This window comes from Lactuca sativa, chromosome 3 (assembly GCF_002870075.4).
Source record: "Lactuca sativa cultivar Salinas chromosome 3, Lsat_Salinas_v11, whole genome shotgun sequence".
Classification (NCBI taxonomy): Eukaryota; Viridiplantae; Streptophyta; class Magnoliopsida; order Asterales; family Asteraceae; genus Lactuca; species Lactuca sativa.
The window spans coordinates 86814763-86842165 of record NC_056625.2 but is presented as its reverse complement, the minus strand read 5'-3'; the positions used below and the strand labels follow the sequence as shown (position 1 = coordinate 86842165).

Sequence of the window (27403 nt, the reverse complement as noted above, 5' to 3'; positions counted from 1 at the left end):
AAGCTGATATGTCATACGACTACGAAAGCCAGTCCGAGCCAGAAGAAATGATAAATGCTGAATTAGATCCTACCTTTGATCCTCATTACCCACCACTCACCAAATGGACAAGAGACCATCCTGTCTCTCAAGTGGTTGGTGATGTCTCTGAAAAGGTTCTGACCCGATCACAACTAAAGGCAAAACAGACATCCTTATTTTCCAAAGTTGAATTTTGCATGTTTAACTCATTTGTATCAAAAGTTGAACCGAAGACAGTTAACACTGCTCTCGATCACTCCGATTGGGTTCAAGCGATGCAAGATGAACTGAACGAGTTCAAGAGGAACAAAGTCTGGCGCCTCATTCCAACTCCTCCAGATGCCTCGGTTGTTGGTCTCAAATGGGTCTTTAGGAATAAAATGGACAAGGAAGGAAACGTTATAAGGAACAAAGCACGTCTGGTAGTAAAAGGATATTGTCAGGAGGAAGGGATTGATTATGAAGAGACTTTCGCTCCTGTAGCTAGGCTGGAATCTGTAAGAATATTTCTTGCTTATGCTGCCCACAAAAACTTTGAAGTTTTCCAAATGGACGTCAAATGTGCATTTCTTAATGGAGAACTCGAAGAAACAGTGTACGTGGAGCAACCTCCTGGTTTCGTGAACGAAAAGTATCCTAATCATTGCTACATTCTGGATAAAGTTGTGTATGGACTCAAACAAGCTCCGAGAGTCTGGTATGAAACGCTAACTAAATTCTTAAAGATGTCCAAATTCAAACAAGGTTCGGTTGACCCAACCTTCTTTCGCAAAAAGGAAGGTAACCACCTTATGATCGTTCAAATTTATGTCGATGATATCATCTTTGGCTCAACGAATCCTAGCCTAACAGTTGAATTCAGAAGGCTGATGGAGACTAAATTTGAAATGAGTTCAATGGGTCCTATTAACTTTTTCCTTGGTTTAAATATTAGACAGGAACCCGAAGGCATCTTTATCAATCAGGAAGCTTACACGAAGACTCTCTTAGCAAAATTTGGCATGATGGGAGATTCCAAAGTCAAAGTCCCAATGGCATTCGGCACCAAGCTAACTCCATCCCTGGACAAACCAGTTGTTGATATCACGCTCTATCGTCAAATGATAGGCTCACTGATGTATCTTACTGCTAGCAGGCCTGACATCATGTTTTCTGTGTGTTACTATGCTAGATTTCAGGCAAACCCACGCGAACCTCACATGCTTGCAGTGAAGAACATTCTACGATATCTCAAGCAAACCGCCTCCATGGGTCTATGGTATCCTTCCAACTCAGGCTTCTTCGTTCAAGCCTACTCAGATGCAGACCTTGGAGGATGTGGACTCGACAAAAAAAGCACCACTGGCGGCTGTCAATTCCTTGACGGGAAGTTGGTTAGCTGGCAATCAAAGAAACAAACGTGCGTGTCATTATCTACTGCCGAAGCTGAATACATAACAGCTGCATCCTGCACCTCTCAAGTGATTTGGATCCAGAGTCAACTTCGAGACTATGGACTCAATATGAAGAAGATCCCACTATATTGTGACTCTGAAAGTGCAATTAGGATCTGTCATAACCCAGTGCAACACTCTAAAACCAAACACATAGCACTGAGGTATCACTTCATCAAAGATCATGTGGAAGATGGAAACGTTGAAGTACACTTTGTTCGAACCACTGATCAACTGGCTGACGTCTTTACCAAAGCTCTTCCTGAAGCATCATTCAATAGAATTTTACAAGGGCTAGGTATGATGGAATCAGAGTCAGTACCTCAAACTACCTCTCAACCTCAAACGTAAGAAGCGAAATTGACCGAACATTCAGGTTCGGTTGAATCATCTGACTCGCTAATCCCTTCAAAGGTAGTTTTCTTGGTTGTAAATTTCTTGTACAAAGTTGTTTATCTTATTGTCAAACGTATTTTCTTATTGCAAGCCTAAAATACTTGGTTTTCTAAAAAAAAATTCAAAACCGAAACTTACCGAAGGTTCGGGTTCGGTTTTTCAAAAATTTTCAAAACCGAAACCAACCGAACGCTCGGGTTCGGTTTTTCAAAATTTTTCAAAACCGAAACCAACCGAAAGCTCGGGTTCGGTTTTTCAAAATTTTCCAAAACCGAAACCAACCGAACGCTCGGGTTCGGTTTTTCAAAATTTTTCTCAACCGAAACCAACCGAACGTTCGGGTTCGGTTACAAATTTTCCCAAAGTTTTTTTTTACTCTTTCTAAGTCTAATTTTTTTTCTCTTGCTTATTTTTTTCTTTTTTAATTTTTTTTTATATATCAAAAACTCCAAAAATATTTTCTTATTTTATTTGTGTGTTCGTTCGCTTATGGGGATATAATTGTTGGATTACTTAAGTGTCCCTAGAAGCATGTTGCTGTATGTGTCCCAAGCCTCATAAGATTCTGAATAATATCCTTAATGACTTGGTATAAACAAACCTTGTCTTCCAAATTAGGCTATAACATTTATTCTAATCGTGAGCTACCTCACTCTCTTCTCACATGAGATAAGAGTTTTCTGTTTGGTCCTTATTTTCGCAGCAGAGGTACTTTAATTCCTTACACCATCTCCATTACATTCGTTTCATCAACGTAACCCTTGAGACTCTCAGAAATTACCACTGAGGTTTATGGTTACACAATAACTGTGTTTATGATCTTAGTTTCGTGCCACTACGAGCTGAGTGAAACCCAAAATTCAAAACCAAATCTGAATTGATGGTGAACAATTAATTTGCTCAAGTTTTCACCAAAGAATTGACGGATGTATCTTGATGAAATCTCAAATTTTATTTTGTGTGATTCCTATGAAATTGTTAAACCCCATAACATTTCTTCCCTTGGGATCCAGTTTTATATTTTTTTGTGTGTTGAGATTTCATATTTTCCAAGCCACTTTACAATTAATTCCTACCTACTTGTTCAACAGACTACACCGGTCTCACAAGTACTTTGTTCACTTTCTTTCTTATTTCAAGATTAGAATTGTTGCATCAAAGCGAAAGCCACCCTTAAGTAGCCTAATTAAAAGAAGCCTTTCAACATTTTTTAATAAGTGTTTGATCGTCATTCAATGGGAAACCACATCAACACTTTAAGGTCTCTCTTGACCTTGAAGGAAGAGATTCGTGCCCAGGATCATTTGTTTCGTGTCATTATTGACATCACATTTATTCCTAAAAAGAGTTGCTTTATTTCTTTTCTTTTTACACTCTTAGCACGAAAATCTTTGATTTTCCAAAATTTTGGTACTAATAATTACAGGCTGTTTTATTGCATTGGTGGTTAATTATTAAGACGTGGTCAAAAATCATCCACGTGGGAGTATCCTTCAAAAAGATGCCGTTACAAGGATAAGATGAAAGGGTTGCTGACTCAGGCGGGAGATAAATGGATTGAATTTCAAACGGCGGTAAAAAGGGACACATGCGAATTTGAAACGCCCATTCCATAACTGACGTCGTGGATGCGTGGGAGAATCTTAAGCGGTTCCTCTCTGGCACTAAACAGGCGCGTGTGGATTTGAAACGGTTTCTTCTGAAACGGCGCTTGTTGGGCGGCGTGTTCCAAGGAATCTGACACTCTCTCTCATGCGTGATCATCGCATACCTTAACTATCACGCATCTGTCACTCCGGGAAAACCTTTTCATATTTCCATAGAAGATTTGAACAGATTTTTCTCTCTCCTTACACCCACTATAAAAAGCAGTCTCCTCTCCCATTTACCTCTTTACTGCATCCAAATTCCCAAGAGAGCAAAAATTCCCTAAAACCTTTACTGTTCATCTTCTTCTTCCTAACTTCAACAATGGCAGAATCATCCTCCGTCCATCCCACCTCACACATCCTTCCCATTCGCCCTCAACAGTGTTTGGTGATTGACCTAACCCCTCAGGCGTACGATTCCTACATGTTTCCGATCATCGCATGCCTGAAGTACTCACCAATCGCTCCTGCACTTTCTAGGGTTGAGTATGTGCCCATGGAGCTCCTATCGCAGGTGTATGCGACTGCACATTACGATAAAGCAGTCGATAGGATTTTCTTTGAGGTTTCTGATCACAAGACCTCCATTTCAAGGCAACGATTTGGCGCATTGCTAGGGTTTGCTGCTGACCCTTCAAGAATTAATCCGGAGACGATTCCGATTGGGCATCTCTATAATATGTTTTATAATATGGGGTACACGGAGGCGCTCACCTCCATCACAAAATTTAAAAAATCATGCTTGGCGCCACAGTGGAACGGCATGTTCACGGTCCTCTTCAAGGGCTTATCTAAACGGAGCTCAGGATCTAACGGCTCCAGTCGACTCTTCTTGTCGATTATGTATGGCGTCTACAACGGTGTCAATCTTGACTATGGGTTGGTTCTCTGGCAACAACTCATCCAGAGCCTCTCTTCTTCTTCACGACATTTTGAGGTGTCGTATGCACGGTTCTGGACTCTCATCACCAAGTGGGCGATGGATAAGTTTGATGTCCCCACTGCTGCCAGTGCATCGATGTCTTCGATCAGTACTTTTCATACCACGAAGATTATCGTCTCAGATGCATCCAAGTTCTCTTTCATTGGCTCAATTCCGGAGTCCATGTACGGCGATGTTCCATCCGACAGCAGGATCATCAGGACTATTAAGGAGTTCAAGGCGTCTGGACCGAGGGAACTCACACAGGAAATGCTAAAGTCCATCCATGATGCTGATAAGCCAGTTCATAGAGGCAAAAAGGCTGATAAAGGGAAGCAAGTGACCAAAGGGGCTAAAGGTCCTTCTCCCAGGAAGAGGAAACCAACCAAAGCTGCACAGTCCCCGCAGCCGAAGAGGCGAAAGACTCAACCGAAGCGAAAGCTTATAATCGCTTCCTCTTCGAGTGAATCAGAAGGTGAGAGTTCGGATTCGCATGGCTCTCAAAGAGGCGAAACCCCTCCAAGAGGCAACACCCCACCCCGATCACCTACCCCAGACATGGAAATCCATGTCTCACCAATTCCCTCTCCCACTCAAACAATCCCTACTTCCATTCCCACCATAAACCCCTCTACCACTATTCTTCAAACATCTTTCCCTATACCACCACCCATTTTCACTGATACCACAACAACAACATCTGCAAAGGTTACAACCAACGTATCTGATACGGGGGTTCATACCGATGCAACCGAAACACCACCTGTAACCGAACCGCCTCATACAACCGAAACTACCCATACTCAACCACCACCCGAAACTACCCCCCACCAACACTCAACCTGAACCTACACATACCACAACACCCCCAGCTTCACCACCCCCAACATCTCCAGATCATGCCTCTGATGGAGATAACCCTTTTCTTGGAGGGGAAAATATGACCTTCGATTCGGTCTACTTTAGTCCGTTTCAGGTCCAAAGCGACGATGATGAGGAAGCTCCAGTAACAAAGAAGCATATTAAGGAGCTGCATGAGAAGGTTGACCTGCTTATTGCTTCATCCTCTAACACTCAATCCTCTCTTTCTGAAGCCTCTCTTCAGAAGATTGTTAATGCCTTCTCCAGGGCTCAGCATGATTCCGTCGCTTCAGCCACTACAGCAATTGACGCCTCAACCAAAGCTTGTGAGGTGGCGACCGCAAAAGTCGATAAACTATTCTTTGAAGCCTCTTCCCTGTTAAAGTCCTTACAGGAGAGCACCGACGCTACAAAGACAACATTGGAACCAATCGTTCAACAATTGGCCACGTTCGTCTCAACGGAGTTGAAGTCGTTCGCTACCCTTCGCCAATCCATCAGCGACGAAAACTCGGCCCTTCGTGCCTCCATTGACGAGCGCCTCTCTAAACTTCAAGAGGATCTCGCTGCCGAAAACTCGTTAATGGACGTTCTTGCTAGTAAAACCACCGCCCTCAAGGTCAAGAGCGCTCAGCTTTCCAATTCTCAGCAACAGATTGAAGCTCTTCGATCCGAACGGGAGGTTATCAAAACATGTGTTTCGGATGTACACTCTGCCCCATCCAACATCCTGGAAGCACACGATCTGATTCTCAATCATTCGGTGAGGCGAACCCTTGCTGAAAAACTTGCTCCTGCCCTGGACCTTCTCAGCAAAATTGAAGGGCTACCTAGTTTCGTGTCCACTCCGAAACAAGGGGGAGAAGTGAAGTCCGGATCGAAACCACCTCCTTCCTCAAAAGCTGCTCACACAACCGAACCTCCTCCTACTGGTCAAACTTCGGGTTCAGGTGTGAAGGATAAAGGAAAGAAAATAGCTGAGGAAGAGGATGAAGATGATAAAGAAACCATTGCTGACTTGCTAAAACGCAAAAATAGTCGCAATGTTGAAAATGACAACATTCGTGTGGCGCGAGAAGCTGAAGAAGCCGAAAGCAAGAAGAAAGAAGCCCACGATCTCCTCGAGAGCAGGAAGACTCTTTTCCCCGCTTGGACTCGAGAGAGAATGATAAAGGAGGCCATAGATACTCCAAGCATCCTATGGCTCGAACTGGTGATCTCCTTCGACTGCTACAATTCTGTTGATTCGCAGTTCGATATGCCCTTGACCTGAAAGGCGTTTATCTTCCACGCCTTCTCCAACATTTTTGAAGTCCCTCATCCTAATCCTGAGGTTGATCAGGAGTTAATCGAATTCTATCTGAAGGCCGCTCAACCACAGTACCAAACATGGAGCGCTCAGAAGATCGTTAATGTTCGGGTTTTGAATCCATATACCGAAGGGAGATTCATCAACGTTCGGTTCAGGGTGATCAGAGGGTCTGCAAGAACCGAACATCTTATATCCTTAGCAGATCTACCGAACCTCAACCCCCATGATTGGATTGTTCTGCATAACATCCTCTTGACGAATGAAGCTGAATATGGTCCGATTATAGACCATCTCAAAAGGATGTTAGTTTGTTATATCATGGAGGTCGCCTTAATGGATCAGGAGATAGCCACAGTCTTCAAGAAGAAACCGAAGATCTCTCATGTTGGATCGGCCAGTGATCTCAATCAGATAAAGATGGGCAAAATTGACCCGAGGCGTAATTTGGTCATGTTCACTAGAGCAGAAGGACAGAAATGTCTCTTTGCCTTAGCGGATAAACATCTTTATACCACTGCTTGTCTAGAGCATGTGCTGTCGATCATCCATCGGTGTAAAGAGAATGCAGTGGATGATATCAAATACTTCAACGATATGATTCAATGGTACATCAGATTCAGACAAACGATACTTGCTCTTATCTCTCGTCTGTTTCAGACTGTAAAGAAGAAGGTACCTGCCGCTGTTGCTGACCCAAGCAAGAAGTGAAGATCTCGCTCCAATTGACGCAAAGGGGGAGATTGTTGGGTTGCAGATTCGTTTAGTATTGCGTCATTAGGCTCGGTTAAAAGTCCAATTGTTTTGTACTCCGGTTTGGGCCTATCCAACCGTGAGCTGTTAGGTTTACTATATAAGAATATGCTTGCATGCATATTAGGTTAACGATCTAGAGAATACGATTCATAGATGAAGATAGCATTACAAAGTTCTTTCTTTATCGTTCCTGTAAACCTTCTAACCCTCTACAGTTGATGTTCTTTATCGAGCTCTTCTGAGGGTTGTTTTATAATCATTCGACTTGTTTGATTCATTCTTGAGTTGTTTATTGTTTTCGTGTTCTTGCTGTTTAATCTTTATTTTACCTGTTTAAGATCTAATCGATCTTCAAGGTTAGTTTTAATCTTATCAATAAGCATATCCTGTTATAGAACAAAATGACCTCAATTACAAGGATTAAGGATAGACTAATGGTGGAATAGCCAAACCTGTAAGTCCATCAGGTGGACAACATTGCACAAAGAAAATATAAGCTGAACAAAAAATACACTCCACTGCAAGCTGATCCGATCAAAGCATCATTATAACTACACTTTCACAAACAAGGAGATGCATACAAGAAATATTAAGTCATTTGAACCTTTTTCTGAAATGCAAATGTATCATTTGTACCTTTTGGGGATTCACTACAAAAGAAATCAGAACATATTCATAATTCCAGTGAATATGTTGAGGTCAAGAAGATCATCGACGTCTATTGTGGAGGAGACGACTCGTCGATATCAACTGAGGGGGAGGCGGACTCGCTGGCATCGGAATCGAAGAACAATATGGCCGTAATCGATGAGTCTCAACACTTACAGGAGTAAAATAAATCGTTTGATGTGGTGGTCAAGAACATCAACAACGTCTACTGTGGAGGATATGAGTCGTCGACGTTGGTTGAGAATGAGGTGGAATCACCAACACCGCAGATATGTAAGCCATCACCATAATCTTACTATGAGCTTGAAGAAGCTTAGCAATCGGATAATTAAAAGCATAAGCGAATAGTTGCAGTATCATACATGACGCCATTTTCATCGCAGCCTGAGAGATATCTTTTGTTTGTCCAATGAAGTTGAGCAATGGAGTTGCGAAGATATACAGAAGCATCAGAATTAGACCAGTAACAAACATAATCACCCACGATCTTTGCATATATACACCCAACATATCCACTTGACCTACTCTGAATGCTTGCCCACACAACATTTCCAACGCGGTGGCCATTCCAAGTTGTAGATCAATCTTCAATCAATTTACGGAAATTTGAGTTGAAATCGTTAATTTCATTTGCAGAATCGATGACATCTGAAAAAAAAATTAGGGTACATACGAAATACGAACCATGATTCCTAAACATAAACCGGCAATGAAGGTGTTTCCGATGGAGACGGTGACGAGATCTAAAGTTCCGACATGATCGACAAAGGTTTGCGCGATGGCCCTGAGTGAGTATTGACAAACGGAAGTGAAAATCGCAGGTGCAGCAAGGTACCAAAGCTTCCTAACAGAGGTAGGGGTTGCTGTTGGAGGGCAGAGGGCGGAAGGAGGTGGTCTTCGGAGGTTGTAGGGAGGCAGTCAATGGAGAAGGGAGGGAGTCGGAGAACAGGTGAAAAAATCGTGAGAAGGAGAAAGATACAAGATAATCAAAGATTAATTTAGGGTACATTAATTGGGAATTTGTTTTTTTTTATTTTTATGTTTGATTAATTAATAACTATTTAAATTGTCTATACCATAATTACCCTCCTAATTTAATCTAAAAACTCAAGGGAATCATTAAGATTGTGGATAATTACAAATATGTTATCTTTGATCTAGGTCATTAAATTTTTTGATCTAATGCTCCACCTTTAGTTCTTGGGTTCTCATAAACTATGAGTTCTCAAATGATCATTCTTTTATATATATATATATATATATATATATATATATATATATATATATATATATATATATATATATATATATAGAGAGAGAGAGAGAGAGAGAGAGAAAATGACAAAAATAGCCATTTACACTAATTGCATTACAAAAATAGCCAAAAAAATCGAAATTACAAAAATAGCCTCGCATTTCGCAGATGAGAAGGTCCCATCTGCGAAATGGGCTTCTCATCTGCGAAATGCCCTCTATTTTGACTATAAAAATGTTTTTTTTTTCTTCATTTTTCATCCTTCTCTACACAAAAACTCTCTCTAACTTTGGACTTCTCTCGGAATTTTTGCTAGTTTTTGAAGAAAATGGAGGATTATGTCAACAATCCCGCAAATATGGTTAGATTTTAACTCTTTTAATGTCAACAATCTCTTTATTTTATCATTTGTTGTATTATTTGTTTTGTTATTTTTGTTGTTTTTTTAGTTGTTATATAACCTGAAATCTTGTATATTCTTATAAATATAACATTTGTATATATTGTTAGAAATTGTTAGAAATTGATTGTTTGTATATATATTTGTCGTATAAATATAACATTTATATAAAGTCCAAAATAGTCGTTTGTATATATATTTGTTGTATAAATATAACATTTGTATTAGTTGAAAATTTGTCGTATATATATTGTTAGAAATTGTTTGTGTTTGTCGTATAAGTTGAAAATTTGTCGTATATATATTGTTAGAAATTGTTTGTATTTGTCGTGTAAGTTGAAAATTTGTTGTATTATTGTCGTATAACTTGCAAAATTGTTAGTTTGGTTGTCGTTTTATTTTTAAATTTTTTTGTTTATATGGTTATAAAATGTTAGTTTTAATTAGAAAGATAAAAATTGTTTATATATTTGTTGTTTAAGTTGAAAATTTGTTTAAGTTGAAAATATGTTTAATAAAATATTTATATAATTATGTATGATATTGTTTTCTATCGTAAATGTATTTGTTGTATAACTTGGAAAATTGTTTATATATTTGTCGTTTAAGTTGAAAATTTGTCGGTTATATATTTGTAGTTTAAGTTGAAAATATGTTTAATAAATTATTTATATAATTATGTATGATATTGTTTTGTATCGTAAATATATTTGTTGTATAACTTGGAAAATTGTTTATATATGTGTATGTTATTGTTTTTTATCGGAAATATATATATTAGTAATTAAGAAATTGTATTTGCAGTTCGTAATCATATATTTAAAAAAAATATTTTTTAGTTATCTAATTTGTTTTTGTGTTTTTTTTGCAGCATCATTTTAGTTTAATGAACACGAAAGCCTTTGCGAACCTAAAAGGCTCTGGCGGTAACATATGGGAAGTATTTGAAGTTTTAGATGATGCCCGACGTGCTATTTTCAGAGATACCGTCTTTGGCTATTTTATTGATGTCCCTCGTTTACAAGGGGACGCTTTATTGTTTCATAAAATGTTCCTTCATCAGATCCGGCCGGACCCTGTTTTATCTCCAGATGGAATAAAACGTTTATATTTTCGAGTAGGCAATACCAAAATGGTTTATGGGCCGGAAGAGTTTTGTTTGATTACCGGCTTCAATTTTGGGGAGTATCCAAAAAACATTGGGAGAAAAGGGTCGGAAAAATTAATAAGCAGTAAAAAAAGATGTTTACTGCGTGAACGGCTATTTCCGGACCATACTAATAGTTCGGTGAAAATCGGCGACCTGAAAAGTTTAATTGTAAATCAAACATTCCTAGCACTTGACGACTTTGATGCAGTTAGAGTATGTTTGATATACACTTTGTGTGAAGGTTTTTTGGGCAAAGAAGTTAACGATCGGGTGCCACAAGATTGGTTTTATTTAGCTGAGAATTTGGATCTCTGGAATATGTATATTTTCTTTACGTTAAAAGTTCTATTTTATTAAAGTTATAATTTATATAATAATCAATTTTGTTTTTTTTGTTTTGTTAGCTTCGCTTGGGGTAGCTATCTCTGGGATTTTACTTATGTTGACCTTGAGGATACATGGAATAAGATACATAATTATTTATCACTTCCTGAGCGTGGTCAAACTTTAAAGTATTCCGTCTCAGGATTTACGGCTCCAATAAGGGTATAAAAATTTTCTTATATTTAAATTGTTTTATTTTTATGTTTTTTATTTTAATTTTAACTTTTATTACTGTAATTGTAAAAAATTGTAGATATGGATATATGAAATGATTCCGCCTGTTCGTGCATGTGGATTTGCATCGAGAAAAAATAAAGAATTGCCTCGGATTATAGTGAAGTTAAAGAGGTTATTATAGTTACATTAATATAAATATTTTGTTTATTTAGATATTATTGCTTATTAAATTATGTATATTTCGTTATTAAGTATACTTATTTTTAATGTAGGAGTGGGAGGAGAGGAATGACAATGCAGGGAACAAATTTGATGATGATGTGCCGGACGAAGACGAATTAATAATAACGGAAAATGTAGATTTTTTTCATGATGATGATGATGACAAAGAAGTTACACCCGATAAACCGAGGAGTCGAAAACCATCACAACATTTGTGCCCTCCTTACACCGAGGTATTCGTTTTATTTATAAACTGATGATTTTATGTTTATGTTAATTATCTAGAAAGATATAGATTTAAACATTTGAATATTGTTTTTAGTTGCACACGACACCGAAGCAAAAAAGAAGAACAAAAAACAAGGTTGATATGAAATCAACAAGCCCCGTTCCTCCTCCAGTTTTTGGTGTTGCTCATGACTTCTCTATGTTGCGCCTGCAACCTTACGTAGCAGGCAGTGAGGATGTCATCCAAAATTATGTATTGCATTCATATGATGTGCAACATCGTTTGTTTAATTTCGTGTTAGATAGAGATTTTTGGAGCTCATTGTTTGGGCATACACACGACGGATGGTTGGAGTCAGCGGTAAATAAATTGTTAATTAATTCTTTTAAAAGTTAATTGTTTTTTAGTCAATAACAAAAGTATCATGTGTGCAGCATATAACCATTTGGTACCGACTTTTGATGGAGAGACGGTTTGAGAGCGACCGACATACAATAATGCCTCCAAATTTTTTTGTTTCTCATGCTTTGGAAGAAGGACAAGACTGGCAGGCGTTTATGGCTGGTATTGCTACGTACCCCAACTTCATGGTTGCTTGGTGGGATGTTGATACGGTAAAGTTAATAGTTTATATTGAAAATAATATCGTTTTTTTTTGTTATGTTTTTGTATTGTGATGTTTTTGTATTGTGATGTAAATAAACATAATTTTATTTTCTGATCCTTATACAGGTCTTATTGCCGATTCATTCATCCCCTAATCATTGGCTATTTGGGGAACTACGATTAGCGTCAATGGAAGTGCATATTTATGACAGTCTTGGTAGAGGTGCTTATGAAAAATTCCAATCCGAAGGAATCTTTTCCAAATTTGAACGTCGGGTGGCAAATTATTTGGACAAGATTAAGTATTGGGCCCGGAGGAACATCCCAAGAATTCCATTGAATATGCAATTCATTTATGAAGAAAACGTTCCCCAACAAAGTAGTCATTTGGGAGATTGCGGTGTTTTTCTTTGTATGTTTATGGAGCAATTGGTTTCAGGTCAACCAATACGTGTTCTTATTCACCTTCATTTTCATATCCAGAAACTTCGCTTTGACATCTCTTCTTCTTCGATATTGAGTGCGGTTCATTAAATGGTGAAACAAATGACAGACACGAGACCAAAATGATCCGGCACGAACTTGTGGGGGACCCGGTGGAAAATCCACCTCTACAGTTGTAATCCAAGCTTGAACCAAAGCGACCTCCTCTGCGTTCCTCCATATACGTGGTGAGTCCATAATTGCAAGGAGGGAAGTAATAGAATACAATTACAACGGATATTGAAATCTATTTATAACGACTCCTTACTTACCTGGTGCAATGACTTGTCAACTCAAACAGCAATATATTGGGTTGTCATTCAACCGGGGATGAATTGTCAACTCGAACAGTGATCTGTTGTGTTATAAGTATAGTACACTGCATTCGTCAGTTAATTTTGACTATGAATTGCAGACATATTAGAAGTTTGGGCTGCGATTTTGTATAGAAACTACTATAAATTGACCCTAAGTTACATGCAGAACGTTATTAAATTAACCAATATAGTTGTTCAAATATTGTTTTTTAGATTCTACCCTCTTTGTTTCAATCCAAATGACTTCTATATCATGGAGCAATGAAGAGTTCTTGGTTCTTACACATGCTTATATTCATGTGTACGAGACAAGCAAGTTGAATGATCCAATGTTTTGGAGCCGTTTAACAAATATTTTCAATGCTGAAAACCGAATGGCTACAAGAAACGATCGTGACGAACTAGACATCTTAGCAAGATGGTATGAAATGAAAACCGAAGTTCTATTATTCAACGATCTTTATACCAAAATTGACGACACCCGTTTAAATGCTACTGAGGATGTCATCTTGGAAGCTGCTAAGGAGGAATACAAGTCATTAAGTAACGGGTTGGAATTCCAGTTTGAAGCCCCTTGGAATATTTTGAAATATATCCCGTTTGTTTAAAATCTATTTTAGTTTATTATTTGAGTACTAGGTTATTTTCATGTATTTCTTATGTATTTCGTATGTATTTCGTTTGTTTAAAATCTATTTTAGTTTATTATGTGAGTACTAGGTTATTTTCATGTATTTCGTATGTATTTCATATGTTTAAAATATATTTTAGTTTAGTATGTGAGAAACTCGTATGATTAAGTTGAGTTAATATATTTTAGTTTATTATGTGAGAAACTCGTATGATTAACTTGAGTTAATAAATGGCCATTGCATTAGTTATCAAAATATATTAGAATACATTAGTAACAAGATTCCATGAACCATTAAAACATCACAACAATTACATGAAAAAAACGACATAATACGAACAAAGCATTAACGTAAAACACAAGTCCATGGCTTATTCTTAACACAAATTAGAGCGGTCTACTTGAAATACTGTTTATCTCTAACAACCTTCCAAACTTCCTCATATTCGAAGTCTCTGCCTTCATGCTCGAAGATGTAAAACTCTGTAACAACTTCCAAGAACTCTTCTTCGTCACGACAACGAACATTGTTACGTTTCGCATAACTACATGCTCGATTGAACCATGTCACTTCCTCCTTTACATCCGTCCACTTAGTAACAACATCTGATTTTTCTCTTTTTTGCCCTTCTCCCATCTCATGGTTAAAAAAAGATGTGATGCGACTCCATTCATCACCAATTAGGCAATGCGGGGGAGCAAGTAACGGTTCACCATCCTTAACACTTAGCCAGCACCGTGTTAGAACTAACACCTCGTTTGTCGTCCATGGCCTTTCAGAATTGGAACCAGGTACTTCATTCGAAGAACTTGCTGCATTCGACGACATTTCTAATAATGGGAATTCGTTTCGTTTAGGTGATTTGGGTGTTTGGTTTATAGATCTTAAACATCTATTTATATAAATAAATAGACTATGAAATAATACTTTGACTACGAAATGGTTATATTTGGACTACGAATTTCAGCTTTATGCAGTGTTTTGTCATGTCAAACTGTCATTTATCTCTTGTCACTTAAGGGACCCACTGGGATGTGCAGGTTACTACAGTGACTTGTCATTACTGTCTAGTCATTTCAAAGTTGGACTTCTCATTACTGTCTAGTATGTATAAATACCACTTATTGCTCCAGTTTAATACAATATCGATTTTATTATGAGTTCCTCACACAAATTCGAAATTTGCTCATGCAACGAAGTAGATTATTACTACTGTGATTCGGTAGACCCTTTTTTTACACCCTCTTCAGCCGGGTCATATATGTCACATGAAAATTTTGAAGAATTAAAGAAGGCTGAAACACAACAAGAAGAGGACAAAGAGTCATCCCGACTTCTCACTCAACTTGCTAATGATATAGGTTCGGAATGCAAACAAGCTGAAGAAGGATTGACCTCAATAAAAACAAAATCAAAGAGCATAAAGATTGGATAAAAAAGAGTAAGAAGGCAATCAAAACGACTGAAAAACGGCTTGCTGAGAAGGATGAGCAGTTGATACACATTATGGTAAAAAAGGATCGTTTCGAAGACAAAATGAGAATTAGGGATGACTATATAACAATGGAGAAAGAGAAGTACCCGTTGCAGTTCCCTGAGTTTAAAAATTAGTTATAAAGTTGTTGTAATATTATCATGAAACAGATTAGGTTGCCAAAGGATCGTTTGTTGTTTTTTTTAAATAACATGTTGTAACTGTTAAAATAAATCTGCAAACTATATTTTATAATATAAAGGCTTCATTCATTGTTATAATCAACAAACTTAACTAAAATATGAAAGCATAGCAATGTCTTGTAAGAGTTAATAAAAATATTGCAATACATAATAAGCTAACAACTCGTCATTACTCTTAATTTCAAGGTTGTTTTATATCAAAATCAGCGTTATGGGTTTGTGAGCAACCCGCTGAACCACCAATATTATATGTCATTTCTGCAGTAGAAATTATGTGACCTGCTCTGCTACCAGACGCCCTTCCAGTACAATTATTTCTCGTGTGTCCTAGTTGACCACATGTAGAACACTCTTTTATAATTGGACCCTCGCCTTGGGATGGAATGCGGTCTGTGTTTCTTGGCCTGCCTGGCTGACGTTTATCCATTATAGGTGGCTTAACAATCATCAAATCATCGGGGATCTCCCATTCGGATGGCTTCGGCAGAGGGTTTATTGATTCCTCATATGTTTTCCTCAGTGTTTCGGTAAGGTAAGCATTTAATGCAAACCTCGAGCAGTCTTGGTAATTGTTCACTGTTAAACATCTTATGACATGACCACAAGGTATCCCATCAAGTTGCCAATGCCTACATGTACATGTCATATGTTGAAAATCAACAATCACATTTTGTGCCCCCTTTTTGACCTCGCATTTCGTATTTGAGATCATGCGAACATCCCATTTGGTAAAAGTTTTCTTGTTTTCTTTTACAACTTCATCCGCCCAAGGGGTAAGTGTTGTTGTTGCTTCCGCTAAAAAAACAGCCAAAATGAAGAAGTTAAAATCAATAACATCGAAACTAATAAAACATTAATATTACAAATTTACGTAATACCTGCAAAGTTACGTCTTTGAAACCACCATTGTTGCATTGTAGTACGAAAAAAATCAATCAACATAAATATTGGCACCTTACGTGCGTGTCTAGATAATGCATTTATAGACTCCGCACTGTTGGACGACATAAGATTGTATCGGTTCCCTTTAAAATGTGCCCTTGACCAGGTTTCTGGATTTATACTTTTTAAGTACTCCCATACTGGTTCTTTTGTCTTTTTCATAACAACCATGGCAGCATCAAAAGCATCAACTGTGTACGCCCTACACGCCTCCCAAAAAATTCCTTTAACCGTCTTACTCTTGCCGAATCTAGATACTATGTTGAAATACAAATGGACACCACATATTCCATGATGAGCGTGAGGAAAAATGTTGGCAACGGATGTTGCTATAGATGGAGACCTATCAGATATAATTGTAAGCTCCTGCATATTTCCTATGCAATCACGTAGTTTTTGAAAAAACCATGTCCAAGAATCAGTACACTCATTTTTGCATATACCATATGCAACCGGTAATATTTGATTTTGTCCGTCCTTAGTAACTGCAAGTAGCATGGTACCTTTGAACTCGCCCTTTAGGTGAGCTCCATCTACTACTAGGGTCGGCTTACAAAAATTGACAAAAGCTCGTACCTACAATACATTGTATATCTATTCAAATACACCAAAATAAATATTAAAAAAAAATTAGGACATGATAATACTAACCGAGCAACCGAGTGCGACATACAAAAACTCAAACCGATCATCAGCATCTGTTTTAATATGTGTGACAGTACCCGGATTATGTTTGGCCAAGTTGTGACAATACGCCGGAAGTTTGGTAAAAGAATCATCTTTCGTACCCCTTAACGACAACAATGCATATTGCTTCGCACGCCATGCCTGATGGTATGAGATATTGATATTCAATTGAGCATTCATATCATTAACAATTTCTTTTCCTCGATAAACTCTACTATAGTCTTCAGCCAAAACATCAGCAACATATTCACCCAAAACATATTTGTTTGCTTGTCGATGATTAGGTTGCAACAATGTTGAAGAACATGTGTGTACATCAACAAATTTATTCACTTGGAAAAGTCCATCAGTATTTTTAATTGCTTTTGCTCTTAGTAACCAAGAACAATTTTTCGAAACACACACAGCTTCATACCTTGATTTGGTGGATCTACTTGTCCTCGTCTGGAAACCTTCTCGAAGACATTTTTTTACCAATACACCGCTTTAAAAGTTCTTTGTTTTTAAATATACTCTCACATTGAATCTTTTGAAGATTAATGTCTACCATCTGTGTTGGGATATCTTCATTATTATCAACTGGCCATGCTGGTACAGGGGGCATACCGTGAAAAAGGTTATCGAGATACTTAGCTTTAACTTCATCACCCAACTCATCTCTATCGGAATTACTTTGTAGCTCGGTTATATCTAAACATACATCACCAACATCAACATAATGCCCGTAAACATGATTTTTTTCATTTTTTTGAGTTGAATTTTTTTTCTTTTTAGTTTTATCTACCACACGCCTATTCATAAGTTTAACTTCTTGTTCGGCAACATCATCACAACGACCACCCACATGATTAAGATATTTACCAACATCATCATCACCAACATACTTGTAATTCTCGGGATCCACATAGTGAATAGGTGAATAACTAACATTAACATTTTCAGCAACACTGTGAAACTGAGGTACACTAGGAGTATTGAAAGTACCTATCGGATCGTTGCTCCCTTTAAAACTGCATAAATTACCAACAACTTGGTTTCCAATTTCACCACCCCCATTAACCTCCTCAACTTCATCAACCACCACAAACACTTTCACAGCCCTTCCTCCACTACATTTGATTACGTTTATCAACATTCTAACATCCACGTCTTCAACTATAGCTATATAATAATTTAATTCAGGATGGTGGAAACGAAGACTAATTCTATATTTGTCTAACAAACCAATTTTGCTTCTTACCAAAGATACAAAATCACTATAACTAATATACTCAGAAAATATCAAAGCAAGTTCAGAAATACCTCCCTGTAGACATATGTATTCCAGATTAGTTCCATTAACTTGCCATCTCCCACCGGTAACAAGACAAACAAAATATTCAATCATTTTTTGAGCAAATTGTAGAGAGTATTTCACAAACAAATAACAACCAAAATGATATTTTTTCTACAAAAGTTTTTATATAGCAAAGCCCATTTCGTAGTCAAACCAATTCATTTCATAGTCAAACTTAAAAAAAAAATAAAAAAATAAAATAAAAAAATAAAAAAAAATTAAAAAAATTGCATCATTTCGCAAATAGGTTCAGAGGATTTCGCAGATGGGCCTATTCCATCTGCGAAATTACCCCTATTTATACAGAAAAAATTTAAAAAAAAAAAAAAAAAAATTCTCATCTGCGAAAGTACAAGTACCTAAAGCACACGAAAGTACAAGTACCTAAAGCACAACTGTGCTTTAGGTAGTTGTACTTTCGCAGATGAGAAGCCCATTTCGCAGATGGGACCTTCTCATCTGCGAAATGGGTGGCTATTTTTGTAATCTCGATTTTTTTTGGCTATTTTTGTAATAAAATTAGTGTAATTGGCTATTTTTGTCATTTTCTCTCTCTCTCTCTCTCTCTCTCTCTCTCTCTCTATATATATATATATATATATATATATATATATATATATATATATATATATATATATATATATATATATATCATCTTTTTTGATAAAAAAAAATTTTAATTTAAGATTAATATCAAACATAATTAATCTTTTCTTTTATTTTGTATTAATTTTATGATTAATGACTTAGTTTGTATGAATAAAAAAATCAAAAGATTTAGTGGGTCGAGAAAGGTCGAAAAGATGAGTTTCAATATGTTTGCCGATGAGGGGGTGGAAGTGTATATATATAGGAATGATTTCTATGGAAAACAAATAACTATGGCAACATCTACCGGAACCAATAATCAAACGACACGTGTCCATTTCTTTCTTCACAAGTAATGTATTGTGGAAGTGATGCGTTGTCATGTTTTCATTGGTTCAAATATGTGTTGCCCTAATCATTCATTTTTCATATAACTCTTCCCTATATATATATATATATATATATATATATATATATATATATATATATATATATATATATATATAGAGAGAGAGAGAGAGAGAGAGAGAGAGTTAGGTTCAAATGTTTTCACTATCTATTGTGTGCCCGTATGATTGATTATGGACCAATCATTTTAGTTATTTTAAGAAAGTAATTAATGCATATTAAATGTTGAAGATGTAATTAATACCTATTATATCTTCAACATGTAATATACATTAATTACTTTTTCTTAAAATAACTAAAATGATTGGTCCAGAATCAGTCATACGGGCACACAATAGATAGTGAAAACAAAATAACCTAACCCTATATATATATATATATATATATATATATATATATATATATATATATATATATATATAGGGTTAGGTTATTTTGTTTTCACTATCTATTGTGTGCCCGTATGATTGATTCTGGACCAATCATTTTAGTTATTTTAAGAAAGTAATTAATGCATATTACATGTTGAAGATATAATAGGTATTAATTACATCTTCAGCATTTAATATGCATTAATTACTTTCTTAAAATAACTAAAATGATTGGTCCAGAATCAATCATACGGACACACAATAGATAGTGAAAACATTTGAACCTAACTATATATATATATATATATATATATATATATATATATATATATAGAGAGAGAGAGAGAGAGAGAGAGATGATGATGATAATGATGATGATGATGATGATGATGATGATTCAAATAAAAACATTCAATAAAATGAGAAAATGAGAACACTATTTTTAAGTTATTGTTCTGCTATGAAATTTATATCTACAATTTTATATTATTATTCAGTAAAGAATATATATAATTCATATGTTAATATTCATATTATAATTCACTACTACATTCGTCCCAAATCAATTGTCCGCAATTGACTTTTCAAGTCTTTATTATTCAACTTTGACCTTAAATTTTTTTTTTATATATAATACTTGATGAAAATTATGTGAATAGATTGTATTTTATATCTATTTTCATTGTTATAAGTTTCATCAATTAATATATACCACAAATAAAAATATTTATGGTCTAATTTGAAGAAAGAAAAATTCAAAAGTCAAACCTGGACAATTAATTTGGGACGGAAAGAGTATAATAGTACACTTATACAAAATTCATAGTAAAATTACTACATAAAGATTGTGTTCTCATGTTTTTATTTTATTTAATATTTTTATTATATATATATATATATATATATATATATATATATATATATATATATATATATATATATATATATATATATATGAAAAATGATACTATAGTATATATGAAAAAAATATTGAAATGTTTTTGGAACCGTTACTCATAGAAAAACAAGTACCACTTTAATACTATCATTACAAGAAAAAAGAGCATTAGCGGCGACAAAGGTTGTCGCCGCTAAAAAGTAAGGTTGTCACCGCTAAAGCTACTTGCGGCGACACGTCGCCACAAAAGGGTCGCCGTTGTTGCCTCATCGCAATTGCTCAAATTGTCGCCACAGCATTGTTACCACTTGTCACCGCTAATACTCTATTGCTAATAATACACAAGTTTCGCTGCTAAAGGCGTCGCTGCTTAAACATTCTCCTTTTTTTTAGTGTAACATTAAAATTATAAAAACTATTATAACATGCATACAAGCTGCTAGAAAACTTAATTTTGCAGAAATATTAAGACAAGATTGCAAAAATGGTCATTGTGGTATGCATTTTTTGGGGATTTTAGTGCAAACCACAACTTTTTTGGATTGGTGGTTCATTTGAGCTAGTTTCCTTGCACTTTTGGTCCCTGTCCAAACTAAAAAGACTATTATACCCTTAATGAGTTTAATTTTTATTTTTCTTTCACTTTTTAAAAATATTATTATTATTAAATATAAAATTGGGCCAACATGTCCTCTCTCTCTCTCTCTCTCTCTCTCTCTCTCTCTCTCTCTCTCCGAAAATCAATTACCCCTCCACTGTCGTTGTTGTACGGTGGCCACCAAACACCGCCAAGGACCACCGCACAACCTCTATTTCATCAACCAAACACACCGAAACCTCTTTCCTTCTCCGTTTGTTACTACAATTTCCCCTCTTCTTCGCCAGCAGATCACCGTCACCACCGGGTTGCTGTTGTTTTTCATCACCACCGACCCACTCCCTCCTATCCCTCTCATTCGTTACCAGTAAAAGAGAACCAGGCAGCAAGGTCGCCACCCACTACTGCCGTCGGGGCTCTTTCCTCCATAAAAAATTGTCGTCGTCACCGCTACTTTTTCCCTCCGCCGTACCCATCTTCGTTCGCCTCCATCCTTATCAGACTCGTTGGAACAAGAAATGGATGTTGTGAAGTTCACATCACCGCCCACTATCGCTGTTATTGTGGAGCTCCGACACCACGACTGTTGTTGTGAATTCAGAACTCCACAACCACCACTCTTGTCGGTACTCTGTCTTCCTTTATTTCGATCATTTGTAGCTGCAGAAAACTACCACCACCGTGAGGGTGGTGTTGTTATGGTGACCACCGAGAAACCCTCACTACCACCTGGAACACCCCCAGTCACCCTTAATTCAGGAGGTATTGATCAACCACCACTTTTTTTTGTTGATTGCTTCCCTTGTTCTTATGTCAGTCGAGATCGAAGGAAATGGGTCTTGTATCCCATAATCGTGAATTGTAAAACTGGGAGATAGATTGAGGAAGAAAAGAGAGAGAGAGAAAGAGAGAGAGAGAGAGGTGGGCCCCATAATTTTTATTAAATAAACTTTAAATTAAATAGCAAAAACCATAAAAAAATGTATCAGAAGGGCATTTTAGTCTTTTTAGTTTTTATGGGGGACCAAAAATGCAAGGAAACTAGGTCAAAAGGATCACAAATCCAAAAAAGTCGTGGTTTGGACTAAAACCCCAAAGAAATGCATACCACAGGGACCATTTTTGCAATTTTTTCAAATATTAATCCAAAATATTAGTCCATATACAACCGGTCCAAATATTCATCCAAAAATGCAATATATCCAAAATATTAACTCAAACAAAACATTTCATAAAATCCTAACAAAGTATCTATTCGTCATCATCACTTTCATTGTTTCCTTTGTTATCATTTCGTGGCAGGAATGAGCGAAACCAGTCTTCCAGTGCCAGTCTTCCAGTGACGTAGAACAGGTTGGGTCCTTTAGTATTGTTTGCAGCATTTCCAACTACAAAGAAACCGAAATATATCACCAAAATATCATAATAACATCGTACTTTCCAAAAATTACCAAAATAAAAAATACCAACATATAAAGCTATTACCAACATATCATAATAGCATTGTATTTTTCAAGTTGCATACAAATACAAAAACTTTTTATATTTTCATTTTTTCCAATATAGCATTGTACTTTCTATATAAATACATTTAAACATGTTTCCTACACATACTGCATATTCATTATTGCATCATACATCATACACATTAGAATATAGACAAATACATTTAAACTTACATACTATACATATTACATATTTATTATAGCATCATTTTTTTTTCATTTTTTCCACATATTAAATACATAAATACACATAAACATGCTTCTTACACATATTAGATATTTATTATAGCATCATACTTTTTTCCATTATAGCAACCTAAGGGTGCGTTTAGTTGCGGAAAAATGAGCCGTTTTCCGGAAAAATTTTCCAAGAAAAATGAGAATTTCGAAAACGCGTTTAGTTCGTCTATTTTTCTAAATTTTTCACAGAAAATGAAAATTTTCGGTTATCTAAAATTACAAAGAAGTTGGAAATTTTTGGTAACTCATAATCATTGTTTTCCACATTTTTCTAATTCCAAAATTTTTCTAAAATATAAACACACCCACTCCCACCCATCCACCTCTACCTACCCCCACCTTAACACCCCCTACCCCCGCCACACATACACACACCAACCCAACCGCACACACACACATACATACTCACACACACACACACCAACTCACAAACACACACACACATATACATACCCACCCACCCACACACACACACACACACTCATCCACAAACACACACACATACATACCCACCAATGCACCCACCCACACACATACCCACCAACACCCCCACAAACACACACCCACACACACACAAACCCACACCTACCCCCACCCCCACCCTCGTAGACACACACACCTCGACACACACAAACCCACACCTACCCCCACCCCCACCTTCACAGACACACACACCCACACACCCACAAACTCACACCTACCCCTACAAAACACACACATACACACACAAACACACACTCGCACCCCCAACCACCCAACACCACCACCACAATCACCGACCTACCATCACCATCACCACAACCACCACCACTAACCCGTCACTAGCACCACTACCTCCACCGCCGCCACCGTTATCACCACCACTGACACAATTGCCGCTGCCACCACCATCACCTGTCATCACTACCACCGTCGCCGACCCGCTACCGTCACCGCCCCCACCCACACCCTACCACCGCTGCCGTTTTCTAAAAATGAAAACCGATAGAAAAATACACATCTAAACACGTTTTCTAATTTTCTAAAGATGAAAATGAAAAATGAATAAGTTTAACTAAACGCGTTTTCTAAATTTTTCAATGAAAAATGAAAATGAAAAACGAAAATCTAAAAGGGAAAACAAAAAACGGAAAATGAAAATTGTTTTTCCGTAACTAAACGCAACCTAATTTTTTTTTATTTTTTCCATACATAGAAATTACATATATAATTTGAAAAGTCATACACATACACATACAAAAATAATACACATACAAATAACACAAACATACAACAAATACACATGGAAAAACACATACATGCATCATACACATACAAATACATTCCACATACAAAATTAAAGATATAAAGATGAAAAGGAACCTATGGTGGTGTAATTTCGAAATTTTCTAGCAAGAGTTCCACAATTCTGGCAAAAACTAAATTTTTCCACCAACAATCCTTAAATAAATCCAACCCACTTCTCACAACTAAATTCCAACGTGTTTTGCAATTAATGGGTATTTTTTTCACAACTAACACCTGATTGTTTTGCATTCTATCCAAAATTATCTATTCTTTTTTGTGTTGCTGTCCAAAAAGAAACCCTCTCAAGAAATTTCTCAATTCCCTAAAGAAATTCACCCACTTCTCACAACTAAATTCAAAATATGTGTCACACATTGCATATGAAACAACTCTCTACCTAAAATCAACCTATCATAGACATTTTTTCTATCATCAATTCAATCATGCAATCATTTATTGAACAATTATCAAAAATTAAAGGTGATACTTTTATATCTAAGTTCTACTCCATATGGGGACAATGCATATATATATATATATATATATATATATATATATATATATATATATATATATATATATATATATATATATATATATATATATATATATATAAACCTACCAGTATACAAATGAAATTCTATTTAATTTAATGAAAATATAATATTATATTAAGCATATAGCAAAAAAATTAGTAGTTACCTCAAAAGTTGGCTTTGCGATTTTCATTAATCATTAATGAAATGGGATGTCATGAGAGTGGCGAGTCTGAAACGTAAAATCACATGGTTCACTATTTTAATGAAACCAATAAAATAAGAAAAATAATATATATATATATATATATATATATATATATATATATATATATATATATATATATATATATATATATATATATATATATATATATATTATTGCAGGTTCGGATCAGGCCGAGTCGTAAAAGCAAAAAAAAGTTATATTCTTACGATTGTACTCGACGAGGTCTTATAGCTTGATATAATTTCACAATTGTATCATTACTAATACTATCTAAAACATTTTTTTCAATATATGAAACCAAACTATCACTTAAAAATTAATCACCCATGTTGTTGCATACATTCTTTACCAACTTCATTGTTGAAAATGCGCGCTCCACACTCGCTGTCGCAATGGGTAAGATCAATGCAAGTTTTAAGAGAAGGTAAACCTTAGAATATATTATATGCTTTTGCACTTCGACCATCTTTTTGGAAAGTTCTCCAATGTTCTTCAATTGATTAAATCGTTCATCTTCTCGCACATTCTTAATGTAATTTTTAAGTTCAACATCAAGAAGTTGAAGATCATATTTTGTTCGAAAGTCTTCCCTATAAAGTGTATCCATTTCCATTAGTTTATCCAACTCAAAGGCTTTAAAAGACTCACGATGACACAAACAAGTTATGCAAAGAAGTAATTTTGTGTTGGCTTCATTAAAGCGATGGTTAAGCTCTTGAAGTTGCATATCTATCAACGCCTTAAATACATCAATATGATAGTGGTGCAAGTTGTTAACCTGTAAAAAAATCTTTAACATGGTAATGACAACATAATAAATAAATCAAGTTGGTAATATCAAACGTTACCAACCTGTGAACCTCTTCGACGACTGAATCCATCATGATATTCATCTTCCATATCTACAATTCTAACATCATGTTTATCTCAAAACAAAGTAACATTCCCTAAAAGTGGTTCCCATCCTACATCTCTAATATCTTGAATTGCTTTTTTAGAGCTACTTACGTGATTCATGGCATTTACGATATCTTGATCTTTTCTTTTTAATGTTGTATTCAAATGATTTGTGATTCCCAAGATATCAACCATCAAGTGTAGACAAAACACAAAATCAAAGGATTTTAATAACCTCAAGATGCGAATTGCTTCAGCTTTACGATCATGATGACTATTATCTCTACCAAGGTGTTCAACTACTTCACAAATGGAAGAATATATGTTCTTGATATTCAATAGAGATGAAAAATGAGAACCCCATCGAGTATCAGATAGTCGTTTGCTACCCACTTCTTGGTTCAAACTGGTGCCACTCTCAAGCTCACCTAAAATTTACCATATAAAAGTTTAATTAGAATAACATAACCACAAAATATCTTTATAATACATCTAGTATAATTCTAAAGCAAACCTTCAACCAATGCTTCCATAACTTTATTTTCTTTTTTTATTCTTAAGTTATCTCATCGCTTGTAGGAAGATCCAATAATGTTTAATAGCTGAGAAACCGCATCAAAGAAATCATTAACCTTCGTGTGATTTTTTGCAACAAGCACTAGGGCTAACTATAATTGGTGAGCAAAACAATGAATAAAATATGTAAATTTTCTTTCATTCATAATTAAAGTCTTCAATCCATTAAATGCATTACTCATGTTACTAGCACCATCATAGCCCTGCCCTCTAATGATAGTATTACTTAAATCCCATTTTGAAAGCATATCATAAATGGTTTCCTTTGGTGTCAAAGCTGAAGTGTCACTGATATGTCTAAGGCCAACAAACCTTTCAACAACTTCACCCTTTTTGTTTACAAACCTCAATACTAATGTCAATTGTTCTTTACAAGAAACATCACGTGACTCGTCTACCAAAATTGCAAAAAAAAAATCTTTTCCAATAACTTCCATAATAACATTTATAGTTGCATCTGAACATGCATGCATGATATCTTTCTGGATATCACTGCATTTCAATTGGGTATTTTTAAAGCATTTTTTAACACAACACGATCTACCACATCACATCGATCAGCTAACCATTGTAAAAGTTCAAGAAAGTTACCTTTATTATCTGAGTTGTCCGTCTTGTCATGACCACGAAATACCAATCCTTGACACGATAAGAATCTAACACAATCAATTGAAGCATTCAAACGAACACGATATTCTTTTTCTTGCAAAGTGGTTTGTTTCTCAAAAGCAGTTGTTATGGATTGCCTTTGGTTCAT

At 35.9% G+C, this 27403-nt stretch overlaps 3 protein-coding genes across 3 annotated transcripts; 1 reads left to right on the top strand and 2 right to left on the bottom strand.

The window, feature by feature from the left end:
* Window positions 1–8211: 8211 nt before the first annotated feature.
* LOC111915578 (protein DETOXIFICATION 29-like) lies at window positions 8212–9025 on the bottom strand. Its single transcript, XM_052769752.1, has 3 exons — window positions 8964–9025; window positions 8701–8911; window positions 8212–8601 (listed from the first exon to the last, which is right to left on the bottom strand). The coding sequence occupies exons 1-3, from the start codon at window positions 9023–9025 to the stop codon at window positions 8212–8214; spliced, it is 663 nt and encodes a 220-aa protein (XP_052625712.1).
* A 3266-nt stretch (window positions 9026–12291) lies between these two features.
* LOC128133034 (uncharacterized) lies at window positions 12292–13226 on the top strand. The gene is made up of 2 exons (XM_052770045.1): window positions 12292–12447; window positions 12566–13226. Exons 1-2 carry the CDS (start codon window positions 12295–12297, stop codon window positions 12971–12973), a joined length of 561 nt encoding a protein of 186 aa, XP_052626005.1. The 5' UTR covers window positions 12292–12294; the 3' UTR covers window positions 12974–13226.
* A 12263-nt stretch (window positions 13227–25489) lies between these two features.
* LOC111915579 (uncharacterized) lies at window positions 25490–27403 on the bottom strand. Its single transcript, XM_023911227.2, has 5 exons — window positions 27213–27403; window positions 26873–27138; window positions 26182–26498; window positions 26022–26075; window positions 25490–25951 (listed from the first exon to the last, which is right to left on the bottom strand). The coding sequence occupies exons 1-5, from the start codon at window positions 27401–27403 to the stop codon at window positions 25490–25492; spliced, it is 1290 nt and encodes a 429-aa protein (XP_023766995.2).